The 14179-nt window shown below is 39.4% G+C and overlaps 1 protein-coding gene across 5 annotated transcripts in view; it reads right to left on the bottom strand.

Annotated features, from left to right (window-relative positions):
* The window catches only part of PPP4R3A (protein phosphatase 4 regulatory subunit 3A), a 56235-nt gene that overhangs the window by 40532 nt on the left and 1524 nt on the right, over positions 1-14179 (bottom strand). For 2 of the 5 annotated variants that reach the window (XM_074289715.1, XM_074289716.1), the window contains exon 1: positions 11522-11650. The exons of 1 other annotated variant lie outside the window; for it this stretch is intronic. In XM_074289715.1, the coding sequence (XP_074145816.1) occupies positions 11522-11618 (97 nt within the window). In that variant the 5' untranslated portion in view covers positions 11619-11650. Of the gene's footprint in view, positions 1-10776; positions 10919-11521; positions 11651-14179 lie in introns of those variants that run through there. 2 more of the 5 variants (XM_074289712.1, XM_074289714.1) reach the window with 1 other exon arrangement.

Raw genomic sequence — 14179 nt, 5'->3', positions numbered from 1 at the left:
TTTATCTTCAAAAGATATTGAAAGATTTACAAAAGAAAAACAAGTCCTGAAGGTAGCAACAGTGATTTGGTTCTGTTCCAGAGTTTTAAGGAAAAAGGAGAATAAAAGGAATACAAATAATGTTTTTAAAAAATGAAGAGGTAGAGCTCTCCTAACTGAAGTTCCATAAGAGTAAAACATGTAGGAAGGGAAGGAGTAAGCATCAAAATGAACTTCAATATTATCCAAAGGTAGACAAATTGAGACAAAGTCTCTCAGTAAAAATTCAAGGGAGGGGAGTGGAGGTGGGGGGAGAAAGGGAGGTATGGGATTAAGAGAAAGAACAAAAGGAGCAGGGAAGTGGCAATAAGCAAAACAAACTTCCTGTTCTTGAAAAGTGTGTGTTGGGGGGAGAAGGGAAGGGAGGGAAGATTGTGGGGATTAAAAAGGAAAAAGGATAAAAACTAAAATCAAGAGGACATCAGATATATAGAAAAATGACTGAACTGGTATAAATGTAATAGGATCACTGTACTTTAAGAAAATGTCAAGCGACAATTGAATCTTAGCTACTGTCAAGTGAGGCAGAATGAAGTAAAGGGAAGTATTTATATATGCAAACATGCTGAGCCAAGCAAGAGTCCAGAGAACTTATGATAAAATATGCTAACTATCTCTTGACAGAGAGGTAATAGTCTCTAGATGCAGAAAATTTTTACAGAAATGAATTTGTTTTACTTGAGTGCTGATTTGTTACAAGTTTTCTCATATCCCTCCTGTTCTGATTTTAGTTGGAAAAGGAAGAAGACAAGAGGTTGTTAGCAAGTGACCCCAAAGAAAACAAGACCACTGAAGTATTTTTTTGAGGCTGGGGTTAAGTGACTTGCCCAGCATCACACAGCTAGGAAGTATTAAGTATCTGAGACCAGATTTGAACTTGGGTCCTCCTGAATTCAAGGCTGGTGCTCTATCCACTGAGCCACCTAGCTGCCCCACACTGAAGCATTTTTTATTCACAGAATACAAGAGAAAGCTATTCAGAAGGAAGTATACAAGCAGAATAGTTTTGAAAGCAATGTGTAAAATTATTATACCCAAGGGATACGAAATGGACAATTAATTCTATACTTGTACTCTATGAATATGTAAATATTTTTTGTTTTGGTATTTAAATTAAAAAAAAAATTTTACACACATGAATGAAATGAAATGAAATTGCTGATAGATGACAAAAAATAAATTGCAGATCAATCATAGCAAAGGAATCAAGAAATTCTTGTCTCTAGCAAAACGGAGATGCAACTATTATAAGACGAACTTGGAAGGCCACGGAACACATTTGTGCTGAGATGGTAAACACTCCTATAAAGTTTGTCCCATTTTCTTGATGTAAAAACTGCTGAACTTGACAAGTTGACAAGTCAAGAATCATAAGACAATGTACTAATAATTCAATTATTAAGAGGACAATTTTACATTGGGGACATCAGAAACCAGATATAAAACAAAGATATAAGCAAGAAAAGATATTACCAAACTTCCAAGATTTGTCTGCCCCATTCTGAAATGTACACAGCAGGCTGACATCCATACTTATATTACAAATGATTTTTTAAAACTTATATTTATTTACTATATGCGTGGATAATTTTTTTCAGCATTGACAATTGCCAAACCTTCACAAATGATTTCTAAAAATTTTTATTTATTTATTTTGCTGGGGCAATTGGGGTTAAGTGACTTGCCAAGGGTCACATAGCTAGGAATGTCTAAGACCACATTTGAACTCAGGTCCTCCTGGCTGGTGCTCTATCCACTGATATAAATGATTTTTGTTTATGATTTATATTACTTCTATTTAAAAGTATTTATTTCCCTTATCTTTTTTTATGCTTAGGAGAGTATAGACAGTCAACATTTAGAAAGTTAATATGTTTTCATTTGAGGTAATGAGATGGAGATACAAGATTCTTATGCATGTTTGCATAAAACATGAGCCATCTGGCATATAACTTTTGCTACATTGACAGGACAAGCCAATATTTAAAATAGCTTTCACAAGAAGATCTATCTATCTATCTATCTATCTATCTATCTATCTATCTATCTATCTATATGTATATCTATATATATGTAGTTAACAGGGTACTTTTTGGGTTGAAATAAAAGTCAAACCATATATATATCTGGAATATATATTCCACCTTTAATCACTACAATTACAAAAATATTCCTCAAACCAAACTGCATACTCTGGGATAATGATAGTAATATTTTTACATTTAATTTGTACCTAGACGGTTTAGGCAAAGAACAAATTAAGCAAAAGGGGAAGCGTGTGCTTAACTTTTTTTCTTTTAATACTTGCACAACATGAATGTATTTAATTAGAAAAACACAAAAATAAATCACTTGACTAAGCTTAGCCAGAGATTTAAGAATAACTCATTTCTTTATTTCTTTGGGTGACTCCAGGTGTGCTAATACTGTAAATATTGGTATATAAAGGTTTTGCTGAACTGCTGGTTCTATTTTTAAAACTGTTACAAAGTAGGGGTGTGTGTTTGTTAGTGTGGGTGAGGGGAGAATGTTCAAAAGAGAAAGTTATAAAATTAAGTCAATAAAATATCACAGAATTAAATAAGTTATAAAATGTTTATGGGAGGAAGATTATGAGGACTCACAAAGAAGGCAGCCCTTAAGTTGGATGGGTATAGAAGGAATTCAATTTCAGGCACACATCTGAAAATAAGGTATGGAGGCAGTTGTGTATGGGCATACACAAGGGGCTCAGGCATACACAAGAGAACAGAGTACAACATTTAAGGTTCTCCACAATCTTTCTAACCTACTCTTCTAGCCTTATTTCTCAATAATCCTTCCTTTCAAGTACCTTATGTTTTGGCCATACTGGATTATTAGCTATTCCTCAAACTGATTATTCTATTCATTCACATAAAATGTCTCCCATAAGCCCCAAAATGTATTACTTCTCATGTCCCCTTTCTGGAATCTTTCTCTGAGGTCCAAATTTATGTCACAATTTCCATGAATTTTCTCCAAATGTTAGAGCTTGCTCCCTTTTCAAATTACACTACATAAAGAATTGCAGATTAGGAGATGGAAGGGACATTCTCTCTTTTACAGTTGATAATAGGTAAGGACCAGGGACATAACTTGCCCAAAGTCAGTGAAATAAGTGAAAATAAGTGAAAAAAATTAAACCTAGGTTCTTTTGATTCCAAACCCAATACTCCTTCCACTACACAGTGCTGCCTCAGGAACCTACTCTTTGATAGGACTCTGTAAGGGCAGAGACTTCTTTCTAGAACTACATGGAAGAAGGGGGACTAAGAATGAATACAAAAAAAATAAACGGACATATTGCAGTTCAAAGTTTACCGTGAATTTTGATGTACATATTTTGAATTCCTCTTTTTCAATACTTTGTACCCTACTCTAAGAATTATCAATATTTAAAAATTGAACAATAGGTAACTCAGAAAATTCTTATTTTTCAAAACTTTTAGTCTTCTCCATCTCTGGCAATTAGCTCTATCAATCAAACCTCAACCCATTTATGGCCCTCAAACTCTTTAAAAGTCCTCCACAAAACAGAGATGACCAATAAATTTAGCCAATCTACCTCCAGACTATTACTATTTCCTCAAGGCAGATTTACAAATTTTTAAATAAAATTCTGATAACAAAAACCTTCCCAAAAACTGAGTACATATTTTCTGAAAAGTATCCAATAAAATTATGGCCCTAAAAAATCATTCACAGGTCATTAGGTGGACTACTGGTGGTTTACTATTGTTACTTGTTATCATCTAACAGACTATCAAATTCTTTACCCAGGTAGCTCGGTTCAAATCAAGCCTCCAGATACTTACTACCTACTGGTCCCCAAGCAGATCACTTAACCTATCTGCCTCAACTTCCTCACATGTAAAATTGAGATAATAGTAACACTTCCCAGGGTGTCATGAGAATTATAAATATTTGTAAAGCTCTAAACACAGTGCCAGGCACATAGTAAGTGCTTAAAATAATTGCTTGTGTTTCCCCGTTCTCTCCAAACTTGACAAATTCTACTGCACATCTTAATGGTAATATACAGAAAACACATGGAACTATAAGACGCCAATAAATTGGTAATATGGTAGCACATTTGAGTAATTTCAAGTACCAAAAAACCTGAGCCTGGTAGATCTTAAAGAAACTTAGTTGAAACATCAAGCCCACAAAAGCTTCTAAGTTTCAGCATCAAATTAAGTACCTAAGAGCAGGGGGCCACCAAGTTGAGTAGGGAAGGACAAGCAGGCCAGATGTTAGAAATCAAGCAAGTGCTCATAAGTAATCAATCAAACCCATTAACAGCCCCTGTATTTCCAGTGTAGGTAAGAGACACCCAGACTTAAAAAAACAATACATTTAAAAGGTAAGCAAAGCATAAGACTATCTGTTCTCAAATCCTTTTCAAACAGTACAAAATAGGAACTTCACACATTTTTCCAAATTGTGCACTATGCTTTCTGAAGGCTTTTTTAGCGTAATAGTGAAATTCATCTTTCCTTACTCCTTTTATAAATTACAATCACATATTAGCTTACTTATAGAAGGCAAAAAGTAGATGAGCACCTCTCACACTTTAGCAAATTCACAGGTGTATCTCACTAAGCACCACAAACATGCCTATTAAAAATTAGTTAAGAGTATCTATGACATAGATACAAGTTTTAAGTGAGATGACAAACCAATTAAATTACAATAAATGTTATATATTTATTTCAGCTGTTCCCCATTAAAAATTCTATTGAGGAGAAACTTCCTGAGAGATATAAACATTTAGCAGATGGAAAGATATTCTGGATGTTCCATTTAATGGAATACTTAACTTATTCCCAATAGCCACAAAGTGACACAAATATTTCAAAATAAATATTTATCTAAAAAATATAATACATAAAATATATTTATAAGATTTATTTTCATTTCGCTTTATGGAGATTGTAGGAAAATAAAAAATGAAAAATTTATTAAAAAAAACCTATTTTGGGGCAGTGGATAGAGTACCAGTCCTGAAGTCAGGAGGATCTGAGTTCAAATCTGATCTCAGACACTTCTTAGCTGTGCAAGTCACTTAGCTCCAATTGCCTCAGCAAAAAAAAAAAAAATGTTTTTCTTCTAACAACAATAAAATTATCAATTATCCCTATTAACAAGTATAAGTTTGTAGCAGTAGTAACACAATAATCCAAAATAGTACTAACTCAAAATAATTCATGTTTGGCTTTGTATTATAACATGACTTTGTCCTAGGAATCAAAAGACAGTTTCTAGTTAATGGCTCCAAAAGAGTAATTTGAACATACTTTGATACTTTATTTGTGTGGGCATCAGTTTTCTCATTTGTAAAAATGTTAAAGTGTTCATATTGCTTATATGCAAGACTTCTACTGCACTAAAGGTTCTTTCTACAAATCTTTAAATTCAATCTTGCATCTTACTCCTACCATTGATTCTAGCTCCCACTATCTGTTTACCACACACTGAGGCTAAATATGAGAAAAAGAATTTAGATATTTTCCTGAACTGAAGTAAATTTGAAATAGCTAATTTCTAATCTGAGCTAGCATTATGACCATTTTTATTATTCATATTTACACTTGTTTGAGCTTGAAAAAAAAGCTTTTAAACACCCTAAAGTCACTTCTGAACCTGTATGTCATCTAGAATTCACTGTAATATCTACAAATATGTCTACAGAGTTGTGACAATGTAAAGGCTTGAAATATCTAACACCACCCTCCTTGCCAAAGAATGATGAATCCTAAATTTATCTTATAAAGTTGAGGGAAATACATGAAGTAGTGCTCACAAAGGTTGAGATCTTCATCTAAAAGATCTCTTTTCAATGAACACACAGCACTACTATTTCCAGGGCTGACAAAGTTTTAATTTTTGGGGGGGAAAGGATAAGTGGACAATCCCTAATTGAGGGATATTCTACTCTCTTATGTGAAATGTTTTTAATCACTTGGTTTCTATATGAATTATACAAAGAACAAGTAAAAATTTAGCTATGTCAACTACAGAACACAATGTTAACAAGGTAGTTAGAAGGAAATTCTATAAGGTACAAAAAGATGACCTTTGTTTCAGGGAGAATTGGGAAAGGGGGGGTGAAGAAGAGGGGAACACAACAAGAGTTGTACAATTTCTCAAAGGCAATTTAACCTATTCTACTTATCTTGTACAACTCTGAACTTAGTTCACTATTTATAGTGGTTGTTTAAGATCTGAGTTTAACATGATAGGTTGTTCATTCAAATGTGTATCACAGGGTAACTTGCACTCTTTACAGTTTTTTAGATAAAAATGCTGAAGTCTTTTGAGTGATTATGAAGCATACTGATCAGACACTTCAAACAGATCCATCTAAATGACTGAATGACTTCTAGGGAATCCTTCCACAACTTCTGAGGACTAGTTCTAAATCCTTGATGAGTATGTCATGTATCTTTCATGAGGGTGGAAAAATCTTTGGAACAAAGTCATGTCACAAGAAAGTTATATGACAATGGTAAAAAAGGACAATAGTCCTTTTTTTCCCATTGGTATATATGCAGTGTTAAGAGATCTAAACCTCCAGCAAGTAAGGTAAAGGTTCTATGGAGAATTTAAAGGAAAACATGGACAAGAGAGTCACTCAGTCTGAGCAGGCATTAATGAGTTGCAATCTGCATTGGCTAAGAGAATAACCATAAAAGGATACAAAATTCCAAAGTAGTATTTAATTTTAAAATATGGTCATATGTAGAGACAATCTAAAAGATCAGGATTATCTTAGGTAAAACTATCATTAAACAAAGTAGAGCCAAATAAATTAAACAATGTTCATTGTCCCTACTTCCAAATCCTTTTGAAATTCTATTATCATGAGCTTTATTTTTATGTACCTCTACTTGACCCAGTATGCTTCATATTTAGTTTTAATATCATGAAATTCCATTATATTAATAAAACAAAAAGTATCCAACTATTATTCTCCTTTTGATAGATACTGGAAACATACAGGATATTTCCAACGTTTTGATACCCAAAACAAAAACATGAAAACTGTTTCCTTTTCTATACTTACAGAATAAACCCCTATCAATGGAATTACTGCTCAAAATAAACAACTGTGATTCTTAAAATATATGTGTATTAAATCATTCTAAATCCGCATTATATCCATGCCAGTCTTGCAGGCCCAACAATCTAAGTATCCATTTCTCCACCACCCCCCAAAAATCAAACATTCTTTGCTATTATATTGGATGCAAGGTAGTGTTCCAAAGCCATTGAGAACTGCATCTCTCTGATCCTTAGAATTAAATTTTTTTAATGTAGCTAACCAGTATTTATTTTCATCTTCAAAAATTGTCTTGTCACATCCCTAAACCAGCACTGAGGAATGTGTATTAGTCTTATGGAAATATGTATCAGTTCCTTACAGATTCCGGATTTTCTGGATTAACTGTTTCCAGTGAACACATACATTGTTGAATTCTGCTTTTTTAATCCATTCTGTGACTTCTTCATTTTTATTGGAGAGCTTAATCCATTTCTTATTTAGCATTATAAAATTGTTAGGTTTGTCTTTTCTTCAACCATTCTATAGAAAGGGAACATACATTTTCTTATTATTTACATTAAAAAGAAAAACACTTTTACACCAACTTCAAGTCTTATTAATAAGATTTCTCTAACTTGGGGGTAGTACCTTAAGTCCATCATTGGAACATTATTCAAAACAATACTGAGGGGACAGCTAAGTGGCGCAGTGTTTAAGTCCCAGCCCTGAAGTCAGGAAGACCTAGTTCAAATTTAGCCTCACACTCTTTAACACTAACTAGCTGTGGGGGCAGCTAGGTGGCGAAGTGGATAGAGCACCAGCCTTGAATTCAGGATGACCCAGAGTTCAAATCTGGTCTCAGACACTTAACACTTCCTAGCTGTGTGACCCTGGGCAAGTCACTTAACCCCAGCCTGGGGGGGGGGCGGCGACACTAACTAGCTGTGTAACTCTGGGCAAGTCACTTAACTCCAATTGCCTCAGCAAAAAAAAAAAAAAAAGAAAAAAAAAGAAAAAAAGTAAGCAGTATGAGAAATGAAGTAAGTAAATTAGCACTTAGGACTGGCAAGGCAGTAAATGGAACAAACAAGGAATCAAGACTGACAAGAAAAAAGTATGGGAGGACAAAGGAATGAGAGAACCTAAAGAACAGGAATTTGCACTAACAAAAATGACAAGCAGAAGAGAACAATGGAATAAAAATATGGGAAAAACATTAATACTGAGGTTTCAAACATAACATTAGCAACTACCTTATGTCTTGTTGAAAAGGGTGGATTGTTTTAAATATTTGTCCCTTTTTAGATTAAAACAATCCCTACAGTCACCTTTTTCAGTGTAAACTTTTCAAAACCTAAATACTCAATTGTTAATAATTCATACCTCAAATTTGCTGGGCAAATAATTCTGACTTATTTTTGTATATAATTTTATTCCAGTTTTTCTGACCATTCCTTATCTCATGAATTCCACTAATTGTTATTTTTCTATATTTGTCCTTGAAGCTTGAAATATTCTTTTTTTAATCACTGTTATTTTTGGAGTTTAATTAAGATTTAAATCTCAGGGCCTCGTTTGATGTTATTTTGCAGTATGATTTTGCTTTTCCTGAGAATGTTCTATGAGTATTTCTTGGAAGCACTTGTTTTTTCTAATTTTTCTGTAATTTCAGTAATCCCTAAATTGTGATCTTGTGAAATATCCTATAAGATTACCATTTGATGTGGATAATTTTCCAAATTTTTGTTAGTCATTATTTCCAACTGTATTGTGCAGACAAGTTTTTCAACAGTCTATTGGTTCTTAGATGTTTTCTAACATGTACTTCATTATCTGCCTTTCTTCAGTGTTTTTCCCCCAATCTTTTTTTTTGGGGGGGGGAGGGAAAGGGAAGAGGCAAAAGGCATTTAAAATTTTTAAATTAACTTAAATTAAGTTTTTGGCTTTTCCTTCCTTCAAAATTCTTTTACTGGACTTACAATTCAATTATGTCATTTTAATTTTTTCAATTTACTTAAATACTATTACTTTTACTTATGTGGTTTTTCCTTGCATTTTTCTTTTCTTTGATGCTTATTCTTTTAAATCATATGTGAAGATTGACTCCATTTAAATTCCATCTTGAGTGGAAAGTAAACTTTCTAATTTTTAAAACACTTCACTTTTGAAATGTAATCTTCAATAACCACAAATACTTTCCTTTAGCTCACTGAAATTGATGACAGCATGGAAGAAAATAGCCATCAGAAGATGATTTGAAAAATCGCTTATCAAGATCTTATTGTCTATAGTCAATAGTTTGGTTATAGAATTATTCAAATTGAGCAAAGTAACAATAAAGCCTCAATTAAAAGAAATACTTTAGAAACTTTCAAAGAGCAAAAGGGGAATAAAAGTTCTACCAGTTATGATTTTGAATTCTGGGTAGTCTCCCACATAGAAGCAGACTAAAAGCATTGTACAATACAACTAGCAGGGCTTAGAGCTCCTTCCCCAATGATATTAAGGGTTATTAATGTATCAGAAATGGGTCTTGAACCCAGGTGCTCCAAGACTCCAAAAGTCAACCCTCATGGTATGCTTTCTCTCCATTCAGTTAAAGAAAAGGGCCAATAGAAAAAAGAAAAAAAAAGAAAAAAAACATCTTACAGGAAGTTCCCTGGACAAAGAATATTAGCAACAAAATACTTTGAAAAGTAGATGCCTATGTCTCTTGAGATCATAGTAGTATTTTCTATTAAATGCAAAGTTAGCTCATCAATCTTTGTTGATGTGAATCTGGAGCTCAAATATGTACTATTTCCAAGTAAAGTACTAAATCCATTTAGGGAAGCTCTTTAAAGAATAAAAATGGCTAATTTCTTAATGCATTGGAAAAAGTTACTGTTTTGCTGATAGGCAAAACTAGTAAATGCAAAGGGAATATTCAATGACTTTCTCAAGGTCACTCTCAAATCAAGACCCCCATTAGACAAAGTTCCTTAAAGGACAGACACTTTAGCCTCCCCTGGTATTCCCAGATGTTGAACACAGTGCCTGTTGGAATTCCAGCATTTAGCATACAGAATCCTGTACAAAGTAGGGCCACAGTAATAAACGTCTGCTGATTGATTTATGAGAAACAAACACAAAAAAGCTAGCATCCAGGTTCCTAAACTTCGTCTGCTTCCACATGTGGCACACACACGCGGACGCGCGCGCCCGTACTCTCACACACCTGTAGGCCACAAGAGCAAGTCTGCTAGCCTCTTACACACCAGGAAGCTAAAACACGCGTTAAGTAAAAAAATAGGCTGGTCCTCAGGAGGGAGGGAAAAGGAAACGTTCCTTTCGGGGAAGAGGTGATGGAAATGCATTCGGCTCAGTCCACTCTAAACTAGATATTTCCCAAGAGACACTTTCCTCCACTCAAGTTCTCCCCAGGCTTGTTTCGGGTTGTAAAGCGTCTGGCACTCGGTGGGAGCTTGTCTCCTAACTTCCTTCCCTCCGGGGTGCCGCTTCCCCTCGGAACCTTAAGCGTACCCCCGGGGGGGGGGGGAGGTGCCGAGCGCTCCTCCCGCGCTCCCCACCATGCCTATATGAACTTGCCTCCGTTCGGAGGAGGCCGGAGAGGGGGCCCCCCCAGCGCCGCCGCCCAGCCCCGCGCCGCCGCCCGCCCCGCTCGCACTCACCGTCGCTCTCCGCCCTGACAAGCAGGGACATGCCCTTCAGCCTCTCCACGTAGCCCGAGGTCACATGCCCGGTGCCCCGGTCGTCCCACTGCCGGTCCTCGTTGAGCGTGTAGACCTTCACCCGTCTCCGGGTGTCAGTCATCCTGCCGCCCCCCCCCGCAGCCACCGCCCGGGGAGGGGGTGAGGGGTGGGGGTGGAGGAGACGCCCCGCGGGCCCCGGGAGGGGGAGGGGAGGCGGGAGGCCCGGACCGATGGGGCCCTCTCCACTCAGCGCCGCGCACCGCGGCCTCCCTGCAGGGGGCCTTCACTCCCACGCGCGGCGGCCTCCTCCCTCATGTCACGGCCCGGGAGGCCGGGCTGGGGGGGGGGGAAACACCAAGGAGGCCGGGGTCTGAATCGGCCGCCCCCCGGAAAGCGTTGCCCTGGTGCTCCTGCGCGGATCTATTGTCCAGGCCCAGTTGCCCACCACGGGGAAAGAAGGAGGAATGGCTTCCACGGGGCGCCGGGCGCGGGTCACTGCCCTGCTCCCGCCTCCGCCATGCCCTTCCTTCGCCAAGCCGCTTCCAGCCGCCGCCTCAGGCCGCCGCCATGTTCTCCTTCCTCATACCCGGGCCCCGTCGCCGCGGCCGCCCCCGGCGGCTCCGCTGCTCCCCTGCGCTCTCCGGGTCTCGAGCGTGTCCGCCCCCGGCCTGTGCCCCTGCGCCCTCCGCTTCTCCAGAGTCGGCGAGGGCCCCCCCGGTCGTACCTGGGGCGCCCTTCCTAACGCCAGGTCCCCTCTCGGCTGCCGCCGCCGCTTCTTCCTCCTCTCTCACGGAGCCAAAGCAGCCGCCATCTTGGTTCATCCCTCAATAGAGGCGCGCGGGGTCTTCTAGCCCACAGCTACAGGGGCCGCGCCGAAGCCACGCCATTTAAAGGTACAGGCACAGCGGCGGCCGGCTCTGACCGGGTAGGGAAGATTTGGAAGGAAGGAAGGAGGGGAAAGAGGGGGAGGGGAAAAGGGAGGGGGGAGGGCGGGACTGAAATTTCCTAGGCTAGACCGGAAGTGAGTGCGGCGGCTCTGGGGATGCAAAAGAGAGCTCGTCGCCCTAGTGACGGTCCAGGACTTCCTAGAGATTCCTTGCGCACGCGGGTACGCTGTCTGGGGACCGGCTGCGCTGAGCCGTCTCCCGTCGCTCCCTGCGTTCGTCATCAGCCTGGTAGATGAATTTCAAACTCTGCAGAGCCCGCCCAACCTTCTGCCCGGCTGTGGGTCGGCCCAAAGCTAGTGCCGAAGCTCCACCCCGGTACGTTCGCGGGCTGGAGCTACGGGCGGGTTCCTGCAGCCTGAACCAACCACCCTTCTTCCCTTTTTTGCAAACAAAATCCTGACTTCCCGTAGCCACGATTTTCCCCCGCTGCTGCTTTATTTTCCTCGAACTCTAAAGCCTTAGTGCAGGAAGACTGGCGCGAGCCTTATTGTGGTTTGTGAGACCCCCTCCTTGTACAGTGTGAGGGGTAGGTGGCCCAGGAAATAAAATCTGTCTCCGACACTTGCTGTCTCGCTCTGTTTCTAACTTTAACACACTCTTACCTCTGCCTCTCCCTCCCCTCCCCCGTAATAAACTGAAACAAGTAGTAAAAGCAGAGTTCTGGTCCCTCTCTTTGGAGAGCACCGAGATGGAGCCCAGGAAATGAATTACTAAGTAGCGCTCAATGAGGTCTCCTTTCTCGAATCTCTGCCGTCTCACTTTGTATCTCTTCCAGTACGCTTGCCACAGTTTAATTTCTCTAATATCTACTTCTGTACCTATCTGAAGGAGCGTCGCAGGGTGAGATAAAGCCTAGGGTCGGAGCCCAGACACCCGAACGAGGGTTTCGAGCGAGCCTTGCCATGTGATCCATTTAGAATGGTCTTTTCACCTTGCTCCGCTTGGATGCCCTTAGTGGTAAAAAGGTGCCGGGCGAGGTTATTTCTAGGGCAGAACTAACTTATTTTTCTTTCGACATAAACCCTTTTTGGCGCTCTGGAGAAGCCTGTGGACTCCTCCCTGGAATGTTTTAAATAAACTATATAGTCGTTTTAAATGTCCTTAAAATACTGGATTTTTTTAAGTTCCTAGAATTTAGATAATGTGCTCTTGCCTAAATTCTTTTCAGCTCTGAATACACAACACACACACACCCCTGTTAGATTTTAAAATTCTTCCCGGGAATTGATGGGATTACCTCCCGGCAGCACCGCACACAATACTTTCCCCCAAGGGATAATGAATGCTTCCTGAAGCAAATTGAAGGATGCCTGAAGGGGGAAGAGCACCCGGGTAAACCCCAAACTGGGGACTCAGGTTTACCCGGACCCTCTTCCCCCTTCAAGCATACTTTAATACATTTCCAGATATCTTTATTTCTACCAAATTTACCCATTTACTGTTCCCCAAGCTCTATGTTTTACTTCCCATTTCAGTGCCTTTGTATAGATTGCCCCACATACTTGAAATGTCCTTTCTCTTTGCCTTTGACTCAGGATCTTTAGCCCTAAATCAGGGGTCCTCAAACTACGGCCCTCGGGCCAGATGCAGCCCCCAGAACGTTTATGCGGCCCGTCGGGTTATGGCAAATGGGCTGAGGGCGGAGACAGTGTGAGCTTTTGTTTTACTATAGTCCGGCCTCCCACAGTCTGAGGGACAGTGAACTGGCCCCCCTACTCAAAAAGTTTGAGGACCGCTGCGGCCTAAATGACCCACTCAGGTGCTACTCCTTGCTGGAAACTTGTCCTGATTGTGCTTTGTCAGGGCTCCCTCCCTCCTCAAATTATATTTTACTTGCTTCCAATGTAAATGTTGCATCCCCAATAGACTATAAGCCTCTTTTCATTTTGACTTTGTAGTTCCACCATCTAGTTCAGTACTTAGTGGAACGGATATGCCCATATATCTGAAACTCGGCATTTCGAATCTACACCTAAAAAGAACTCTACTACTTAAGTTCACAATATTTATGTATACAGGCTCACAGAGAGCATGGATACATATGATCTGAAGTCTGGCCCACTTTTTCAAAATAGAAGGCTATGCCCTAAGTAATTAAATACTAGTACTTAATAAATACTTAGTTTTTAAAAATGAGAAAACTCGAGTATTAGATGAAATCAGGATCACATTAGTGTAGTTTTGTGTTGCTGAAATCCAGGATCATGAGAGAACTCTGGCAACCTTCCTAGGCTGATGGAGAATTCTTGGAATGGACTGTTTCTAGGCACTTGGGTTATCGGTTTGTTTGGGAGGATTTCTGGTGACCTTGAAAAAGGCACTTCTTGCCAAATTTTGGGACACCACATAGAAAGGTTAGAGAAGAAAAAGTGGTGTGTATATATAGCAGGCTGACAACATCAAGAGGAGCTTATAGCAGGAGTAAATTGGAACTA

The sequence above is a fragment of the Sminthopsis crassicaudata genome, chromosome 2, assembly GCF_048593235.1.
Source record: "Sminthopsis crassicaudata isolate SCR6 chromosome 2, ASM4859323v1, whole genome shotgun sequence".
Lineage (NCBI taxonomy): Eukaryota > Metazoa > Chordata > Mammalia > Dasyuromorphia > Dasyuridae > Sminthopsis > Sminthopsis crassicaudata.
Note: the sequence above shows the minus strand (reverse complement) of the source record. Positions and strands in the feature narration are given on the sequence as shown.